The sequence below is a fragment of the Cornus florida genome, unplaced genomic scaffold (genome assembly GCF_030987335.1).
Source record: "Cornus florida cultivar Cherokee Brave unplaced genomic scaffold, ASM3098733v1 CherokeeBrave_3.0.0_Hap2_Chr05, whole genome shotgun sequence".
NCBI classification, from domain to species: domain Eukaryota; kingdom Viridiplantae; phylum Streptophyta; class Magnoliopsida; order Cornales; family Cornaceae; genus Cornus; species Cornus florida.
This window is the reverse complement of record NW_026775575.1, coordinates 108,800,852-108,819,594: the sequence shown is the minus strand read 5'-3', so window position 1 is coordinate 108,819,594 and position 18,743 is coordinate 108,800,852. Positions and strand designations below refer to the sequence as shown.

At 34.5% G+C, this 18,743-nt stretch overlaps 2 protein-coding genes across 2 annotated transcripts; one reads left to right on the top strand and one right to left on the bottom strand.

The window, feature by feature from the left end:
- Positions 1-1,959: 1,959 nt before the first annotated feature.
- On the top strand, positions 1,960-6,099 carry LOC132309939 (homeobox-leucine zipper protein PROTODERMAL FACTOR 2-like). The gene is made up of 7 exons (XM_059808189.1): positions 1,960-2,010; positions 2,724-3,242; positions 3,361-3,462; positions 3,899-4,099; positions 4,204-4,357; positions 4,707-4,978; positions 5,596-6,099. Exons 1-7 carry the CDS (start codon positions 1,960-1,962, stop codon positions 5,914-5,916), a joined length of 1,620 nt encoding a protein of 539 aa, XP_059664172.1. The 3' UTR covers positions 5,917-6,099.
- Positions 6,100-8,548: 2,449 nt separating this feature from the next.
- LOC132308446 (tryptophan synthase beta chain 1) lies at positions 8,549-17,344 on the bottom strand. The gene is made up of 5 exons (XM_059806531.1): positions 16,881-17,344; positions 13,700-14,056; positions 12,074-12,516; positions 11,885-11,979; positions 8,549-8,992 (listed from the first exon to the last, which is right to left on the bottom strand). The coding sequence occupies exons 1-5, from the start codon at positions 17,223-17,225 to the stop codon at positions 8,817-8,819; spliced, it is 1,416 nt and encodes a 471-aa protein (XP_059662514.1). The 5' UTR covers positions 17,226-17,344; the 3' UTR covers positions 8,549-8,816.
- Between the last annotated feature and the right edge of the window lie 1,399 nt (positions 17,345-18,743).

Genomic DNA, 18,743 nt, shown 5'->3' with positions numbered 1-18,743 from the left:
CAATAGTAGATTATTAGAATCACAAACCAATCATTAACTTCCACGCCACTCTTAATCAACCATTCAAAAATTGAGCTTCTGACCATATTTTGTTGGGCCCTAAGGGTATACATATACTTCTTGTGACATTGTAAAGTTTTTTTTTTCTTCTTTATTTATTCCTGAATAACATGGAAAAAATATATATAAATGAACCATACTTAGGTCCTTACTAGTAAGGATTTACACCATCCTCACTAGTGATGTGGACTAATAATAAATAGACATACTATTTTTAATTACTAAATTTAATAAGTTGGTAAATACTCACTTACCAAATTACAAAAATACTAATTTATTATTGGTCCACATCACTAGTGAGGATGGTGTAGATCCTTACCAGTGAGGACCTAACTATTGCTCTATACAAATATACTTCATTTGTTTCAATGTAAAATATTTTTTAAAATAATTTATGGATAAAATGTTAGAATAGAAATAGTTAGACTAATGGATAGGTAAGAGAGATTTAGTAATTAATGAGTCAAATAAGTTCTTGGATTTTCATTTAAAAATATTTTCAGAAGCCAAACACCCAAATAAATAAATAAAAATAAATAAATAAATAAAAAATTAAGTCCTTTACCAAACTACCAATATATATATATATATATATATATATATATATATATATATATATTTTACGTAAAAAAATATTACTTAAAAAACATTTTAAGCCCGAACAAACAAACGAAAGTGTCATGTTAATAAAACTTACCTAATCTATTAGGATAAATAAATAAATTCAGACAAATTGGGAACTGAATGTAATATTACAAGTGGTGCTATATGAACCAAAAGAGATGACCGAACAACGAATCCGAGGGTTTTAAGTCCTTAGATGCATTCAAAGGGTGACCGGGTGATGCTTAATGAGCCTGGATCCCCCTATTCCGCCTTTTTTTTTTGGCTTCAAAATTTATTTTTCATTAGTAATTTGCCTTTTTTTTTTTTGTTTCAAAATTTATTTTTCATTAGTAATTTGTGTGTGTGTGTGTGTGTGATAATAGTTCGTTAAATCACAATGGTTCGTGGTCTTGTCGAATAGTTTCACCATTAATATTGGTAATGTATCAATCACATACCGTCGCTAAATTCTCTATATAACATGATAATGAATGGCTCACTCGCACTTTGATGCCAACAAACGAGTAAATTCGTGAAACGTGGACCAATCATGGAGAGAGAATCTGACACGTCATGTCGGTTTAAAGTACAAAACCAATATCTCAATTCACCTGGTTTTGCTCCAGGTGGCTCTGCACCGTAACGCTCGCTCGTTCTCTCTCTCTCTCTCTCTCTCTAGAGAGAGAGAGAGAGAGTTATACACATCTTTTACGAAGATTACTCGCTTGTATCGATCTACAGATCTCGAACATAATTCCTTGTTCCTTGAAAAGAAAAGAAAAAACGGTTGTTTTTGTTTTGAGGGATAGGTTTTGTTGATGACTTGATGCTTGTCACTTTTCCATTAGTTTCAATCTAGTTGTCTTTTAGATTAATTATATAATCCATTTCTTTCCAATCAACTTAATATATGTTGCAGCCAAACATGAGGTAATTGTTCAGGTATAGAAGGATATATCTAAATTAAATTTAGATGATCCGAAAATTAAGGTTTTTTAATTTTATATATTTATAAAGCTGTAAAGTTTTTGAAGTCTATTGAAGTGATTGTTTTGTGATAACTAATTGATCCTGAGAAACCAGAAAGTAAGTTCATCGATTATCTAGAAAGATAGACATGCATCCTTTCTTTTTTACCCCTCTTTTAGGGTTTTCTCAAAAAAAAAAATTCTTAATTTATTATTATTTTTTTGGTTGTATGTACACTGAAGTTATGTTGATGGTAATGCCTGTTTTAGGGTTTCATTCATTTCATAGCTTTGTGAAGGTGCTCATTCTCTTTCCAGCAACAAGATGGACTCCGAAAGCAGATTAGGGTTAGATGAGCTCAATGGGAATTCAGAGGTAAAAGGGTTACTTCCTTAAATATATGCACTATTTTTTTATTTTAAGGATGTCTTACTGTTTCATGGAAGATCCATCAATTGAGGACTACTCATGACACAAGCTAAATGCTTCTACCAAATTAAAAAATAAATAACTAATTAAAGAAACCTTAAAATCTATCCATTTAGTCCGAGATACGAAAATCATAAAAATAAGATTTTTTTTTTTTTTTTTTTTTTTTTTTTTTTTTTTTTTTTTCTGGCAAAAAAGAGATTCATTGAAGAACATCAAGCTTAACTCTAAGAGCAAACTTCCCTAAAACATGGGCTATAGAATTCCCTCCCTTTGGTATGAACTGAATTACATCAGTTTCTATCTTGGACTGCAAAGTGAAAATGTCCAAAATTAAGATTACAGCTTGTGCATCACCTTTCAAAATAATTGTACCCACACCCTGCTGAGCCACGACAGACAATGCCTCAATTTTTCACTTGTTGGATGTATATCTGGACCATTGATCTAGCTAATTGATCAGTATATACATGAGATCAAATTCATAGTCGAGCCTCTTGTTTATTTTTTACTATTCTCATTCTTATTTTTTTATGTTTAATTGATATGAATTAAGGAGTAGAGAGATGTGCTTGTTAGTATTCTTTCTTAATTTGAAGGGTTAATGGTTGTTTTTGCAATTTTCTTTCTATAATGTTCATTTTTTTCCCAAACTACAGACCATAAGCATTAATAATTCAGCGCGAGGTGAAGAGTCTGTGGCCTTTAACCCTTCACTTTCTCCCCAAACCCATCACAGTTCACCTGATCATTGCGATAAACATTACCATTCCAAACCGATCTTTGCTAAGGAGATTTACCGCGCAAGTGATCTCCTTATGTCTGTCTCAGTGTGTGCTGAGGTAAACAAGCCTAGAATCAATGATCTAGCTGCTGCGGCAGTGGAGGAACTAACACAAATGGCCATTGCACGAGAACCTTTATGGCTCCAGGATATAGATACAGGTAGTTGGGTACTAAATGATGTTGAGTACAAGAAGAGATTTGGGCCACTTGATGCAACTTTACAGGAGATAATAAGAATGGTCAAGACGGAAGAGCCTATACAGCTCCCAAATCTCAGCCCTAGTAATTCATCAATGGGATTCAAATCAAAACCATTACAAACTGAAGCTTCCCGAGAAAGTGCCCGAGTGTTTATGAATCCAGTCAACCTTGCTAAGATGTTCATGGATGTGGTACGTTTTTCTTTTTTCCCTATTGTTTTTTGTGTGTGTGCATTGGGGTTGGGGGCTTAAGAAATGTATTTATTGCATGAATATTGTGAACTAACAGAAATTCTTGTGTTAAAATCAGGATCAATGGTCAACTATGTTTTCAAATATTGTCTCAAAAGCCACTGTACTTGGAGTCCAATCGACTGGACAACCGGGGAACCCTAATGGAGCTTTGCAAGTGGTAATTTAGAAATGACATGCATTCTATTTATGAACTGGACACATATATAGTAGTTGAGGCATGCATTCTAGATTTTACAACTTTTGTTGATATACATGTAGAATTGTTGTATTAATTAATGGTAGATTGACACAGTTGGACACATACATACTAGTTGAGGCATATATTTCTTACCACCTCTAGCTTAAGAAAATATACATGTAAATTGAAGTAAGTAGATAACTAGGCTTAACATAGTCACACATTTGATAAAACTATCATGATCACATTGTGTTCAACATGTGTCCTCTGATCACTTCTCTTTTAAGTAGCTAGGCAATAAAAATTCATTAGATCTGGTTTCCATGTCCATATGAATTAATGCATCTCACAGCTAGTGTGCATTTATATATAAAAGTCGGTTCTTAAAATTTTTCCTAATTTGATAATTTTCCAGATGACAGTGGAATATCATCTCCCTTCACCACTTAGTCGGTGTCGAGAAAGTTATTTTGTAAGGCATTGTAAGCAGCTGGCATCACAGAGTTGGATAGTGGTGGATGCTTCTCTGGGGAGCATTTTTCCTATGCCATTGATAAAATGTGAAAGAAGATCATCAGGCTGTTTAATTCAGGAAATGGAAGATGGATACTCAATGGTAAGTGGAGATGCTAACTCTATAATTAATGCTCTTGTAATATTAGTGTACTTATATTCAAATATATTTTCCTTACAACTTTGATTGTTTTATAATACCCCTAGGTTACATGGGTTGAAAATCTGGAAGTAGATAATAGATCAGTTAAGGAATTATTCAGGCCTATAGTTTCTTCTGGTTTTGCATTTGGCGCGAAACGTTGGCTTGCAACTTTAGCGTGGCAATGCGAGCGCCACGCCACCATGATGGATGAAAGCGGTAAACCCTAATTCACTTTTCTTTTACATAAAATAATAGAATCACATAAATATGTACAAAAACCTAGGTTAACCATTTTTTTAGAACTGTTTTTAAATTTTCAGTTAAAAAAAATATTTGTTTTCATATAACTGTCTTTTGTATTTGAATAGTTTCTGAGTTCTTTGAAACTGTTTTTGGAGTAACAAATCTAATAAACCCTTAATTTTGTTTACATCCTTGTAGTTTTTAATGGGATCACATGAATGTGTACAAATTTAACTTTTTACATCCTTGTAGTTTTATGATAGAATTAAGTTCAATTAATTGATCTCAGCTAGTGAATGGAATTATATTTATTATTCCACAGTGAAAGACCTTAAAGAGGGAAGGAAGAGTCTATTAAAGCTTGCAGGTAGAATGATGAGAGACTATTATGCCAGTGTTAGCGCTTCCCCCGAAAACCCATGGAGGCCATTACCTATAACTGGTGCTGAAGATGTCATGATCATGGCTTGCGAGAACTTAGATGATCCAGGATCACCTCGTGGTGTCGCCATCACTACTGCAACTACAATATGGCTTCCAGTCTCCCCGGAAAAGGTTTTCATATTTCTTCAAGATGGAAATGCTCGTAATCAGGTACATGTTCAAAATGGATCAACGCATAAGCCTCATTTTATATCCTTTGTTTTCCATAATAGAACTTATCTGAGAAAAAAGTTACCTCAAAGAGGAAGGTCGAGAGTTCGAGTCACACTAGGGACTTATAATGATCCAAGCATGAAATCTCTCAGCAATAGTTTATTTTGGATGCTACTTGACAATCCTTAATTTTCCTACATGCATAATCCATGTAATGATCCAAACAAGTTAACTTTTTTTTTTTTTTTTTTTTTTTTTGGGTATTTAAACACACTAACTCATTACTGCATGCGCATATGTATATATATAACATCTGCGCGCGCGCACATAATAAAACTCATTGAAGAAGAAACACCTAATATATTTAACATCATTGGCATGCATTAAATGAAGAAGCAAATAAGATTAGAAGTTAATTATAAGTACCATTTGAAGTCCTTCAAGTGTATAAAAAATATGTATATTTAACTTTGAATAAAGTGTTTTGAAAACTTTTCATTTCATGTTATCATATATGCATATTTCATACCTAAAAAGGACAACAGCCTTCAATATTACTTTCAAAATGATTAAATTTCTCACTCAAATATCTGTGCCTTGTAATTATATTATAGTGGGATATCCTTTCTAAAGGCCGCGCCACTCGAGAAATGGTACGCATTGGTACTGGTCGTGACCTAGGGAATTGTGTTTCAATTGTGGTAGTAGATGTAAGTCGTTCTTTTTCTCTTTTTAATTTGTTTTGGTTCATTTTTATTTTTGTTCTTTACATTCCTGAGATTTTACATAAAATTTATTTTGTATCATTTGTAGCATGCACCAAACAATGTAAAGATTCTTTATGTACAAGAGAGCTGCACCAATTCAACAGGCTCCTACGTAGTTTATGCACCTATAGACATTCCCGCCATGAAAATGATCTTAGACGGTGGTGATCCAGACCGAGTGCAAATCTTGGCCTCGGGATTCGCCATAATTCCTGACAGGCCAGCGGTGCATGGGAAGGAGATCACTGGAGGAACCCTATTAACACTTTCATTTCAGATCATGGATGATAATTTATCGACATCGGAATATCTCCCTTCTCAATCAGTGTCAACACTTCACAACCTTGTCAATGAAACGGTTAATATGATTGCATGCGCAATCATGAAATTGGAAGCTGCCCAGTGTAGAATTTGGTAAGTCAATCCAGTCCAATAAAAAATAAAAAAATTGCAAAGTTTTGGAGTTTCTTGGAGCTAGCTTGAATTTTGTGAAATTTTCCCATGTTTCTTAGGGCTATAATATGGTTTATAACTTTATTTTGGCTGGGCATTTTTATTTTATGTAGTTCATACATTTAAAAGTATATTTTAGGATATTAAATATGTGTTGTGTCTATGCAGTATATATGCACTTATATTTTGTTAATTTCTCAATTTTTTTGCAGAATCTATATCTGGCGATCATTATATGGAGTTGTCAGAAGAAGTGGAAAAAGAAGAACGAGAATAGAAAGTGGAGCATATAATATAATATAATATGATGTATAATCTTCCTTGTTGTATGCATGTATGTATGTGGTATAGTAGCAGACTGGATGTTGTATGTGATGTGGTAGACTGGCTTCATGTTACTTCTCTTGCTGTATTCAAGTATGCGGTATTACAAAACTGCCATTTCTTTTTTTGCCTTTCTTTTTTTTATTTATTTTTTATTTTTTATGATTTAGGTGATGAAAATTAAGTTTAGAATGTGAAAGATTATTTTATACAAAGGGATGGGGTTTGATTTCAACAGGGAATGTCCTATGGGGCTAGGGCTATCAACAAAAAATTGCCCTGTTTAAGTCATGTGCGATAATTTGGGTCGAGGCCTTTTAATGCCTTGGTCGAGCCCTTTTTTTTACTTGGGCCTTGGCCTTGGCTGTTGATTAGTTGTGATTTGTGCATTTCTCACATTTATAACTTGATTTTACTTTTCGCTTTCCTTATACTACGTATAACACCTTCATTTAGTGGGCCTATTTATTTAGTTGAGCTTGAGCCCAGTATTCTTCGTAGCCTTTGGATGTTGTTCTTCTGACCCAAACAGTTGACAATTTTGAGGACCTTGATAAAAAGGAAAATGATATAATTGACTACCATTTTTATGTGACTTGCTGAATCCTTATTACTCTCTTCACTTTATTCGCAATTTTCTCCCCTAAGGGCCCTAACCACTGATTAGTATAGTCTCTCACTCAAAACACATCAATTTTTTGTTAGTATAAATCCACTATAAGTGACTAATAACTTAAAGTTTTATATATATATATATATATATATATATATCTTCTTTGCTTCCCAAAGAGAACAATTGAAAGGACAAGAACTATAGAGAACAATTGAAAGGACAAGCGAAGGGCAAGTTGAGTAAAATTTGGGTTTTTGATCTTTGAGTGTTCTCCTTTAGTTGATTGTTTCATTGGGAGTTCTTATTTTTTGAAATTTCAGTTATTTTTTCCTTTAGAGTTTTGTTTGGTTGAATCTTTATTGTTGTTTGATGGAAGGTTTATTAGAAGAGGCTGAAACGTTTTGATCTCACTTTATTGAGCCACATAAGAGTCCGTTTTATTTGTTGGGGGCACACTACTCTAATAATAATAAATAAATAAAAATCATATCATAGACTCTTGACAACAACTTAGTTTTTTATTATTATTATAAAAAGATGAGAAATTGAAAATTTCATGAACTCTCAACTAAAGAGTTATACTAATCAACGAGCCCGTAATCCCGTTATTTTAAAAACATATTTGAACATTCCTTTAAAATTCATTTAACAAACCCAACAAACCACTAACCAACAAACTATAGCAAGAGAATTGAAGTGAATTAAAGGATTTGTATTGTTTCCACTTATTTATAGAACAAACTAAAGCAAGAGAATTGAAGTGAATTAAAGGATTTGTATTGTTTCCCACTTATTTATAGAGCAAGAGTTCATAAAATACTAATATAATCCCCTATCCCCTGTCCAATAGTCAAGACAATCCTAAAATACTAATATAAAATAGTAATATTTAAAACATTTATAAGACTTCATTACCACCATTCTAGAGTATTCTAAAGAATGTTCTACAAGTTCATAAAACTCAATACACAAGTCAAGAGAATGTTCTACATGTCTATAGTCGGAGGAGGAAGAGGAGACCATGTAATGCTAGAGTTATAATATTGATGAGTTGTATTCTCAAATACTCATCAACTATGTGATGGAACAATGGCGTGCCTGCTCTAGCATTTTACAAGATTTGGAACCATGCTTGGACAAAAAGACTATCAATTACTCCCTGATTTTTATGTCAGAATCAACAATGATACCACTTTCAAGACATAAGTGTGTCAAATGCTTGATTGGAAAATGTCACAAGCGAGGATCCCTCTTCCAGTACATAGCGTCACAATGTATGATTGGTTTGGCAACCAAATGGACGCATTTTAAGAAGTACTCCAAAAATATATATATAAATGCCTCTTACATTTCCTAAAGGTGATTATAAAAAAAAAAAAATTAAACATAAAATCATATAAGACACATATATTTTAAAAAGAACGCCCATTTATTCAAATTATTAGCTTCAAGATGCTATGCAAGCTTGCTCTATAATACTGGGTAATGCTATGATTGACTACATTAACCACGTCTCTATATGGAGGAAGATTCTCTTTAAAAAGTAATTTTGTCCAATCTGCTAGAGTTTGGTTTCGATCATACAACAAAACATACTTTTGCAAGAAATAGAAAAACGCTGGGACATCTTCTTGATATGATTTTTCTTCTCTTTTTTTGATAGAAGCTCCACCCTCAATTAAACCTTCAAATACTTAATGGCTGTCTGAACGTCCTTGTCTCCTCTACCACTGCAGTTGAGCACAATCTTAGTTCCATTTGGTAGAGTTGGACACAGCTTCTCCAGATAAGCCAGTGCATGGGATGTCTCCAATGCTGGGATTATGCCCTCTAATCGAGACAATCTCTTAAAAGCTGCATAAACAGCACAAATGAAACCAATATTGGAGATGACAAAAGCCAAGAAGATTAAGACGAAGACGAACAAACCCCAGCCTTTAGAAACACTATTACTACAATCAAATGAGAACATGATACATGATTATTAAACCAAAATAAGTGTACAAAAACTACCATGATGAAATAGATATCCGAGGACAACATCCAGATAGAATACTCATCGTTCTTCTATCTGTGTTTTTTTTTTTCCTCAAATTGTAGAAGATTAACAGCAGTACGTGCTGGTAGGCTAAAATCTTTCTGAAGTTACTAGAAAGTTTCAGGTATGAATCACATTCACTTTTCCATACAAGACATAAACATTATAGTGCTTGCAGATTTTTAATTTTTATTTTTGAAAGGTTTGTAAGGCAGAAAGTTCCAGCAATAATATTTAGCCCCTCAATGAATTTTATTCTCCTGAGCTTGAGATCCTGCCTGAGAAAAGATTTCCAGGTTTAAGATAAAGAGAAAGAAGCATACTTAAGTGCATTCAATTAAAGAAGTGTTACCAAACTATTAAAAAAAAAAATGAAGAATAAGAAGGGACTGGGGCGCGTCCCTTTTTTTTTTTTTTTTGGGTTGGGTAGGGGGAGAATAGATTTAAATGTCATTACTATGAAGAATTTCAGGCACTGTTGACCATGCTGATGCAAGAGGTTTTCAGAAATTATTATTATTATTTACTCTGTTATGGAGCATTGGTAAAATGTTTGGGCTGTCAAGCATGAGAAAGAGGTTGCAAATTCTGAGAATAGTCAGATGGAGAAAGACTCCCACAGCCAAGAAGAAGAGTAAAAAAGGGGTTTTCCACTTTATGCAGATAATGTCAAAGGTTAAATTTGTATCCAGTCCACCCCTCCCAAGACCCTCGAATGAGGACCACATTCGGTAACCTTTTAAAATTTATTAGATGTGGAAACTGATTTTTTGTTTTTTTGGTCTTTTCAATCATTAAACTCAATTTTGCAAAAAAATAAGTAGAAGTATAGACATAAGATCATAAATTGCAAGTAACAAGGCACATAGAAAAAACAAGCGATGAGCTGCTACAGAAAATGAGAAGGAACAAGAAAAATACTACAAATAATAACACACATTTTCAAGATGGGTACTTGGAACTTAAAGGTATTCTAATAATTGGCTTCCCTTTTTATTTTTTATTTTTGGATTGGTATTAAATGGCTTCTTTTTTTTTTTTTTTTGATAAATAAAAAATTTTATTAAAAAACACTCCAAGGGGGAGCGGAACCCAAGAACGATACAAAAAGCCACTCAATCCTTCAAAGAGGCCAAAAAATCAACAATTTCCTCCAAAGATCTATGATCTCTCCCTAAAACCCAACAAAAAATAGTGGAAATAATCGAGAATTTAAGCACCGAAATCGACATCGCCTTTCCTTCAAAATATCTCCTATTCCTTTCAAGCCAAATGCACCACCATACACAAAGCAACGTAGCCCTCCACGCATCCTGACTGTGAGTCCCCACAGGGCAACCTCTCCAAGCCTCAATCAACCCTCTTGTAGATCTAGGCATAACCCAAAAAAGCCCAAATAAGCCAAGCATCAAATCCCAACACTCTCTAGCCACATAGCAATGAATGAGAAGGTGATCCACTGATTCCTCATTACGAAGGCACATAAAACAACGATTGATCACCACTTGGCTTCTCCTTCGCAAATTATCCTGGGTTAGGATCTTTCCCAAAACCGAAGACCACACAAAGAAAGCCACCTTGAGAGGAGCCTTGGAGCGCCAAACAGACTTCCAAGGAAAACGAACATCAGGATCAAATGAGAGACACTTGAAGAAGGACCTCACCTCAAAACGCCCATGAGAGTTTGCTACCCAAGACCAACAGTCCGAATCCTCCTCCACAATCCTTTGGCGATAAAGCAGCTCCAAGAAGCGAATGACCTCCTCGATCTCCCAATCCTGAAAGTGACGCCTGAATCGAACATCCCAAACCAGTCTCCCATTATCAAGATAATAACAGTTGACCACCATGGCCTGCCTATCCGAAGCAATCCTGTAGAGCTGAGGAAAAGCGAGAGCGAGAGGAACATCTCCACACCACACATCCTCCCAGAAGCAAATCCTCCTCCCATCTCTAAGACGAAATCGAATGTGTTTAGAGAAATCATCCCAACCCTTCCGAATCACTTTCCAGACCCCTACCCCCCGAGGATCCCGCACTTCCAAGGAACTCCACCCTCCTCTCAATTCCCCAAAACGACACGCCACAACCCTCCTCCAAAGCCAATGTCTCTCCACACCAAATCTCCACAACCATTTCCCGAGAAGGGCCTTACTAAATAGCTAAGTAGTCATGTTATGGAACCTTAATATAAGTAGTGAGCAAACCCAAAGGCCCTTATGTGGCATATTTGGTTGAGATTTTGAATATATAACATTGTATGAGAAGGATCATATTCTGAATCAGCAAATCTCTTAAGACTTGGCTGATTTCTTTTACAAGACAAATTTTGAAGGGAAACTAGGGTGTTGAAGAATTGATATATATAACATTGTATGAGAAGGGGAGATAAATCAAAATAGCTAAAAAATAGAATAAAATATATTATTAATGTGTATAAGCATCTCAATGAAATCAAATTAAAAAGAGAGCAGGGAAGGAAACTAGATTAAACTATCAAATTTAATTATAAAGCTATGGTACATTAATTTCATCTTTTTAGCAAAACAGCTATTCTAGATAGGCAATTGAAAAAGGATGTACTGCAACACTCAGACTCAATCAAGAACAATATTATTCACACACATGAACATTAATTACTCAAACAATTATCGTCATTGCAGAGAATATATAAACTGTAAAAGAATGTGTTACTAAAGTTCACATACCTTCCAATGCTTCTTCATCTGTGACACTATAGTATTCTGCACGTCTCATATCTTTCAGAAAACTATGCTCCGGTCCAACTCCAGGGTAGTCCAGGCTAATAACCAAATGAAAAAAAAATATAGTTACTCATACATGGTAGAAAAAATTGCAGCTAATCTTATAACGCAAAATCAGTTATATAGCTTTACCCCGCACTAATGGAATGAGGCTCAATGATTTGCCCATCTTCATCCTGCAATAAATAACTCATAGCTCCATGGAGCACCCCAACCTCCCCTTTAGTCAAAGTAGCAGCATGCTTACCGCTATCAAGGCCAAACCCTGCAGCCTCCACACCAATCAACCTAACATCTATATCATCAACAAACTCGTGAAAGAGTCCAATGGCATTTGAACCTCCACCAACACACGCAACCAGCACGTCTGGTTTCCCGCCCCATTTTTCCATTGCCTGTTTCCTCGTTTCTTTACCAATCACTGCATGGAACTCTCTTACCATCATGGGGTATGGATGTGGCCCTGCAACAGATCCCAAGATGTAATGGGTTGATTCCACGTTAGTCACCCAATCCCGTATAGCTTCTGATGTAGCATCTTTCAGTGTGGCTGTCCCAGAATGGACTGCTCTAACCTAAAATATGAATTAACAAAGAAATAGTAAGCACTCCATTTGGGGTTAGAGTAAGACGAATCTCATTATCTAAAGGACCATAAGACTAGTTTACATATAAACAAATGAAACGATGAAGCTGTGAATCATAACCAATGGTGATTGGAATGCTCTAAATAGGTAATTTAATTTGCTGCCTTTAACGGCTGCTCTTTGCTCACAAGGGATAAATATAACGGTAATTCGGAATATATGAAATATCAATAAGTACACCACAATTTTCTTCAGGGTAGAGGCAACATGACTCTGATCTAGGTGGTCCTACCAACCTCTAAAAATGACCAATTGAAAGTAGCAAACAGTGAGTATTTGAGATGAGCAGAAGATCTCTAACAGAGGAAATAAAACAGCAGAGTTGAAGAATAATCTTGTAAAAAAACAAGGAAAATTTTCCAAGTGCAACAAGCACGTCAGGCGACGTAAAGTCAATCACTTCCAGTGTAAGCCAACATTTTAGTAACAGCAGAGGTCCATGGATTCAAGAAGGTGCCTAAGGAAGGGAAACTCTAAAGCTGGATTCAAGCTTAACAAGCAGAACCAGATGACTACCCAATTCAAGCAGCAAAATCAATAAGTAAAACATGTATTCATAAGGATGCTAGAACTAACATTAGAAAATTCACCTAATAGGTAAATGATAATGAGGCAATGGACAATTCAACGCCGGAAATGACAAAAAAGTACATAAAGGGGGAGGTACAGTTCTCAAATCCCTGTAGGGAGACAGCAGTGTGTTATACTTACAAAAAAAAGGGGTAAAAACGGCACACAATTGGTTCCAATATTCAAGACAGCCCACCAACAAACCCTTCAGAATTGAGGAATAAGTAAAATACCTAAAGACTCAGCAGTTTATATCACAGCAGAGAAGTAATTACATCAATGAAGATTACAATGGTATGCAGCTGAAAGAAATTTGGCGCTTCTCATATTGACTGTGAGCGCCACCATTCAATATCATAAGGAGAAGAAAGGTCCTTCCACTAACATCAGGTCATAATGATGCAGTAGAACACTGAATGACCTAAATATACTCTTGAATTTATTTTTGAAATACAAAGCAATATATAAATTACATGAGTTTTTTTAGAAAAAAGAAATAAATCACTTAAAAGAACTAAAAAGAAAAGTAGGATGAACAAACCTCAGCTCCAAGAAGTCGCATTCTGAAGACATTTAGTGATTGTCTCTCCATATCTTGGGCACCCATGTAAATAATGCACTCTAAACCAAAACGGGCACAAACTGTAGCAGTAGCAACTCCATGCTGACCAGCCCCAGTTTCAGCAATAATGCGCTTTTTTCCCAGACGCTTTGCAAGTAAAGCTTGGGCAACGGCATTATTTATTTTGTGAGCCCCAGTGTGGTTCAGGTCTTCCCTCTTGAGGTAAATATCAGGCCCTTCACCATTGGGACATTTATAGTGCTGAGTAAGCCTTTCCGCAAAATAAAGAGGACTCTCCCTACCAACATAGTCTTTCAAAATCCCATTCAATTCTATCTGCAGTATAAATTTTAAATTGCATATATTGGTTATGTTGATATATATGGGAAGAGAAAGAACATCAAGTAAAAAAGGGATTTGTAGAATACAGTTGCTTTACAACAAAATACTTGTACTAGTTTAAGTATGATAAAAATTGTAGCCTTTATGACCTATTTGATATTAAGAGCATGGAATGCAAGAAATACCTCTAGAAAACTCGCAAACTGTTGTCTTTGCACCACATAAACACTTTCTTAATTTACAGAATTTGTAATCCTTCAAACTGATGGAAATTTGATTCCTTTTTGTAATTTCTCAAAGTGATTTCATAACTTCATCAGTTGTCCCCATCTCATTAATATCATATTGTACAATTTACCAATAAGGATCAACAATGGGGCTAGCCAGTATGCTATAACCATATTTTAAATTGCCTTTCAGCTTTCCCTCAGTGCTTTATTGGAAATTGATCTTGTGCGTATTCCTCTAGTGTAAAGCCTTAATTTTATCAATTCATCTGATTTTTCTCCTATTCCATGTTTTCAATAATGTTATCAATTTTAATTATTATTTATCAACATGTTTGGCGTTAAGTTGTGATATCAAATTATCAACGTTCAATTCCTGTTCACCCCAAGGTTTAACGGGTGACCCTGAATTTGCTGTTTGGTTTACCAAGTAGCAAAAATCGAAATTGATACCGGATTTATTTCAATAAGTAGTTGAAGATTAAAAAAAAAAAAACTAAATATTGCAAAATTACTTGACCAAGTAGCGTTCTTTATTTGTTTAAAAGTAATTAAAAAAGAAAATAAAAATGATTTTCAAATAAAAACATTTGCCTAAATTAAGTTAAACACTTAAAACCATTTGAGTCTCAAAGACAGATCTTCCAATACATTTTGGTCCAAAAAGTAATTTAGTCCATAGAAAATAATGTTTTGGTCAAAATGCGACAATAATGTGTCATCTGAGACATACATGATTATTTTTACATCCATATTATAAGGAATAAAAAACAACAGTCTCATTCACAAGTTCTTACAAAATTATAGGGGTTTCATTTATCAAATTGATAGTTCAAGGATTATTTACAAAATCTGAAAATTTCGAGTTTGATTGTTTGGTTTTTATTTTTATTTTTTGCATTTTACCGTAATCATAATTATATTTTAAATGATTTTAAAAGTTTGAATCTTTAGTTCTAAACTTCTAATGACTCATTCTTGGAAAGTTGATTTGATTCACAGATATTTTAATAATAGAGATGGCAGTCTCATAATGCAAATTCTATTGAGTATTACAACTAGTGAGGACTGTAGAGTTTGGTGATTGACGGCCAATGGAAGATTTACGGTTAAGGCTGCTTATCAGTTGGCTTTGAAGATGACGAGTCAAGTGTCAGTTGAAATGCTAGCTGCAGTGGTGTTTCTGAGAGAGAATCACTTTGGAAGGGTATTTGGGATGTTAAAATTCCAAGGAAATTAAATTTTTTCTTGTGGCAGTGTTGTCATGATGCTCTTCCAGTAAGGACTAATTCGAAAAGAGCGGTTTGGTTGAAGATGCTATTTGCAAATTATGTGGTCAATCTGATGAAACTAATGCACATGTCCTATTTAATTGTCCTATAGTGCAAATAGTATGGAGACTTAGTCCACTAAGGATTCATTTTAATGACTCTGTCAATTTCTGGTACCAGAGATGGCAAAGTTAGGTTGAACAATGGAAAGGAGAGGAAGGAGGTGCTGATCTTATCAGTTTGGCTGCTTTCATTTGTTGGCACTTGTGGAAGGCAAGAAACAATTGTGTATTTAATAGTGTTCAACTGGATCTTGTTCAAGTTATGGAGAGAGCTGTGTTTTTCTTTAATGAGTTTAAAGAAGTTCAGTTGCAAAACAAGTTGGAATCTATGCCTATTACATCCCATTCAGTTGCTTGTTTGGAAAAATGGACTGCTGCTAAAAATGGTAGACTCAAACTTAATATTGATGCTTCATACCACCAGTGGTCTAAAAATAGTGGAGGCGGCATAGTGTTGAGATTTAGTGTTAATCTGTTGCTTCAATGGGGTAAAAGGAGGTTGACATTGAAGGGGATTCCCAACCCATTATGCACAGCACTTGAAGTCTGTTGATGCAGTTACGTTTTAGTGGATGATACTACCACTTTGCTATAACAGTTGACAGAATGTAACTTAGCATTGGGTACGTAGAGGATGCAATGGAGTGGCTCATGAGATAAGCAAAAGGGCTTTACTGGATAAAGTGACTAATGTGGATTGGGATGTTTGGCCAACATGGGCTTCATCTTCTTGTAACTCTATTTCTAATTAATAAAATTTGCTTTCTTTGGAGGAGATTGTTGTTTTTTTGGCCTCTTTAAAGGCTTGAGGCATTTTTTGGCCTCAGTGTTTGTCCTTGGGTTTGGCTCCCCTTTCTAGGGCTTTTCAATAAATTTTCCTTATCAAAAAAATAATAATAATAAAATAATAAAATTTGCAATATATATACCAAGAAGCGTGCCTTTTGTTTCCTATAACAGTCGTATAAGCGGAAAGTTCAATAGATTTTTATCACAAAAAGAAAAATAAAAAATAAAAATGGGACACCTAACATTTATTTTCCGTTAATTTCCCTTACTTTCCTCGCCAACCAACAAACCCCAATTTTATAGAACCATTACCATAATAACAGTAATTTGTCATTTAATATCCTAAAAGAAAGCCATCAAATCCCTCAAAAAGAACTGAATTTTATGAACAAATCAAAAACACAATTGAGAGATAACAAAAACCAACAGAAAATTGAAGTGAGATATAAATTTGGGTAATCGAAGAAACCTCAAAGTCCTTATCTCCGGCGAGAGATCGGAAGGCAGATTCGAGCTCGGTGAGTGCGTGCATGAGGGTCTCAGGAACGTACTTCCCGCCAAACTTGCCGAACCGTCCAAACGAGTCGGGTCTCTGAAGAAGCGCCGATTCGCTCTCTCTCTTGTCTATTTCCATTGGAAGAGTGGAGTCTCTGGCGATGGTACAGGAGATCGAAGGTGCTTTAATGGCGGAAGGGCGAGACGCAAATTTGTCGAGTTTGAAGGGCAAATGTGATTGATTGAATGAGGAACGATATGGTTTTGGCAGAGGCAAATTGCGAGTTCTGCAAGTAGGGTTCGCGGCCGCAGCAGCCATTAGAATAGGATAGATAGGATTCAGGCAGTATGCATATGAAAATGAAACAGTAGCTTTATAGTGTCGTTTGATGTAAAAATTATGGAGTGTGTGTAAATGTGTGTAATTAATGTAAGTACAGAAAGATTCGCCAAAAATAGAAAATGAAATCAAAAACGTAAAAATCATGCCCTCTTTGGATGATGACACAAAAAATACGGGTCTCACTTGGCCGGATACATTCACTCACATGTGTAGTGATCACGGCCGTCCATTCCCAGGGGATCCGACTGGCTATCCAATTACCATATAAGACACGAACAATTTAGTTAAATAATTTAATTCTTTATAATTTATTAATAAAATAAATTTAATTTCAGCACTCTTTGACCGCTCACCAGTTAGGCCTGGTGAAATTTTGGATGGCCTTTAATTGGGATTTCCTTTTCTCTTTTATTATTATTATTAACTAATTCGTACTATATACATTTTTAATTTCCTTTTCAGCTCTTTTACAACATAAACATTGGTATTCCTAATTTTCTAAAACTGGAGTGGGTGTCAGAACGGTCAAATACAAAGGAGGGTTGCTTGCCTCAATTTGAATTTTTCTAGGTAATTCGTAATTTTTTAATTGAATTGCTTGATTAGTCGGGAAATTGGAACAGTAGAAGACAATACCAATTTTATCCTAGCTCTCTTAAAAAAAAAAAATAAATAACATAATATTATGTAGATGTTTATGCCCAATAGATTTGTTAGATGACTATTTGGAGTACAAAAGCTTATATTACTGAAGGAGGGATTACGGGTGCTCGTACTCTTTATGATATTTACAATACAAATTTTTAGTGTAGGACATTTGGAAAGTTAAGTTGATTTTTTCATTTACTCATTTTATAATTTGATATTTATATAATCATATTTTATTTATTTATAATAAGGAAAAAGGTATATATATTATTTTCCTTTTAAATCTCATCTTACATCCAACCTTAAAACGGAGTTCCTTTTATTTCAAATCCAATTTGTTTCGAACATATAAATGGAATTTTATTTTTATTTCAAACAAATTATTTAATTTTTTAAAAATACAAATCCTAAAAATATTGATCCCAAAATGATAAATGATCAATTAAGATTTTCACTGGAGAGTGATTGGGAATGGAATTATTAGTCCAGCATAAGAGAGAAGAAAAATAAAATTGATTGAAGGAATGTGAGAGAGAGCATGAATTGTATTGTATGACATTACTGTGACACCAAATGATAGAGGCACGCGTCTGTGCCCTCACTCATTCCCATAGTCAATATTTTTTCAATGAAATAAAAAAATATAATAAAAATAAAAATTCAAATAAAATATAAACGAATGTATTGTGTAAAAGAAAATATGAATCCGGTATGGCATGTGTTATAAAAAAATAAAACAAAATAAGGTATCAGTTGTGAAATTTTGAATACTTGTCTACAAATCATACACGTGAGTCTCGAAACAAGGCAAACCAAGGTTGGCAATATTTGCGATTGGAGCAAAAC

What these genes read in the sequence shown, in the direction of transcription:
- LOC132308446 (XM_059806531.1), bottom strand. Translation starts at nt 17,225, where the DNA reads ATGGCTGCTGCGGCCGCGAACCCTACTTGCAGAACTCGCAATTTGCCT. An exon ending in CCGGAGATAAGGACTTTGAG is followed by an intron (nt 14,057 to 16,880) that starts GTTTCTTCGATT and finishes TTTATACTGCAG; the next exon opens with ATAGAATTGAATGGGATTTT. An exon ending in CCTCATTCCATTAGTGCGGG is followed by an intron (nt 11,980 to 12,073) that starts GTAAAGCTATAT and finishes TTTGGTTATTAG; the next exon opens with CCTGGACTACCCTGGAGTTG.
- LOC132309939 (XM_059808189.1), top strand. Translation starts at nt 1,960, where the DNA reads ATGGACTCCGAAAGCAGATTAGGGTTAGATGAGCTCAATGGGAATTCA. An exon ending in AGCTCAATGGGAATTCAGAG is followed by an intron (nt 2,011 to 2,723) that starts GTAAAAGGGTTA and finishes CCCAAACTACAG; the next exon opens with ACCATAAGCATTAATAATTC. An exon ending in CTAATGGAGCTTTGCAAGTG is followed by an intron (nt 3,463 to 3,898) that starts GTAATTTAGAAA and finishes ATAATTTTCCAG; the next exon opens with ATGACAGTGGAATATCATCT.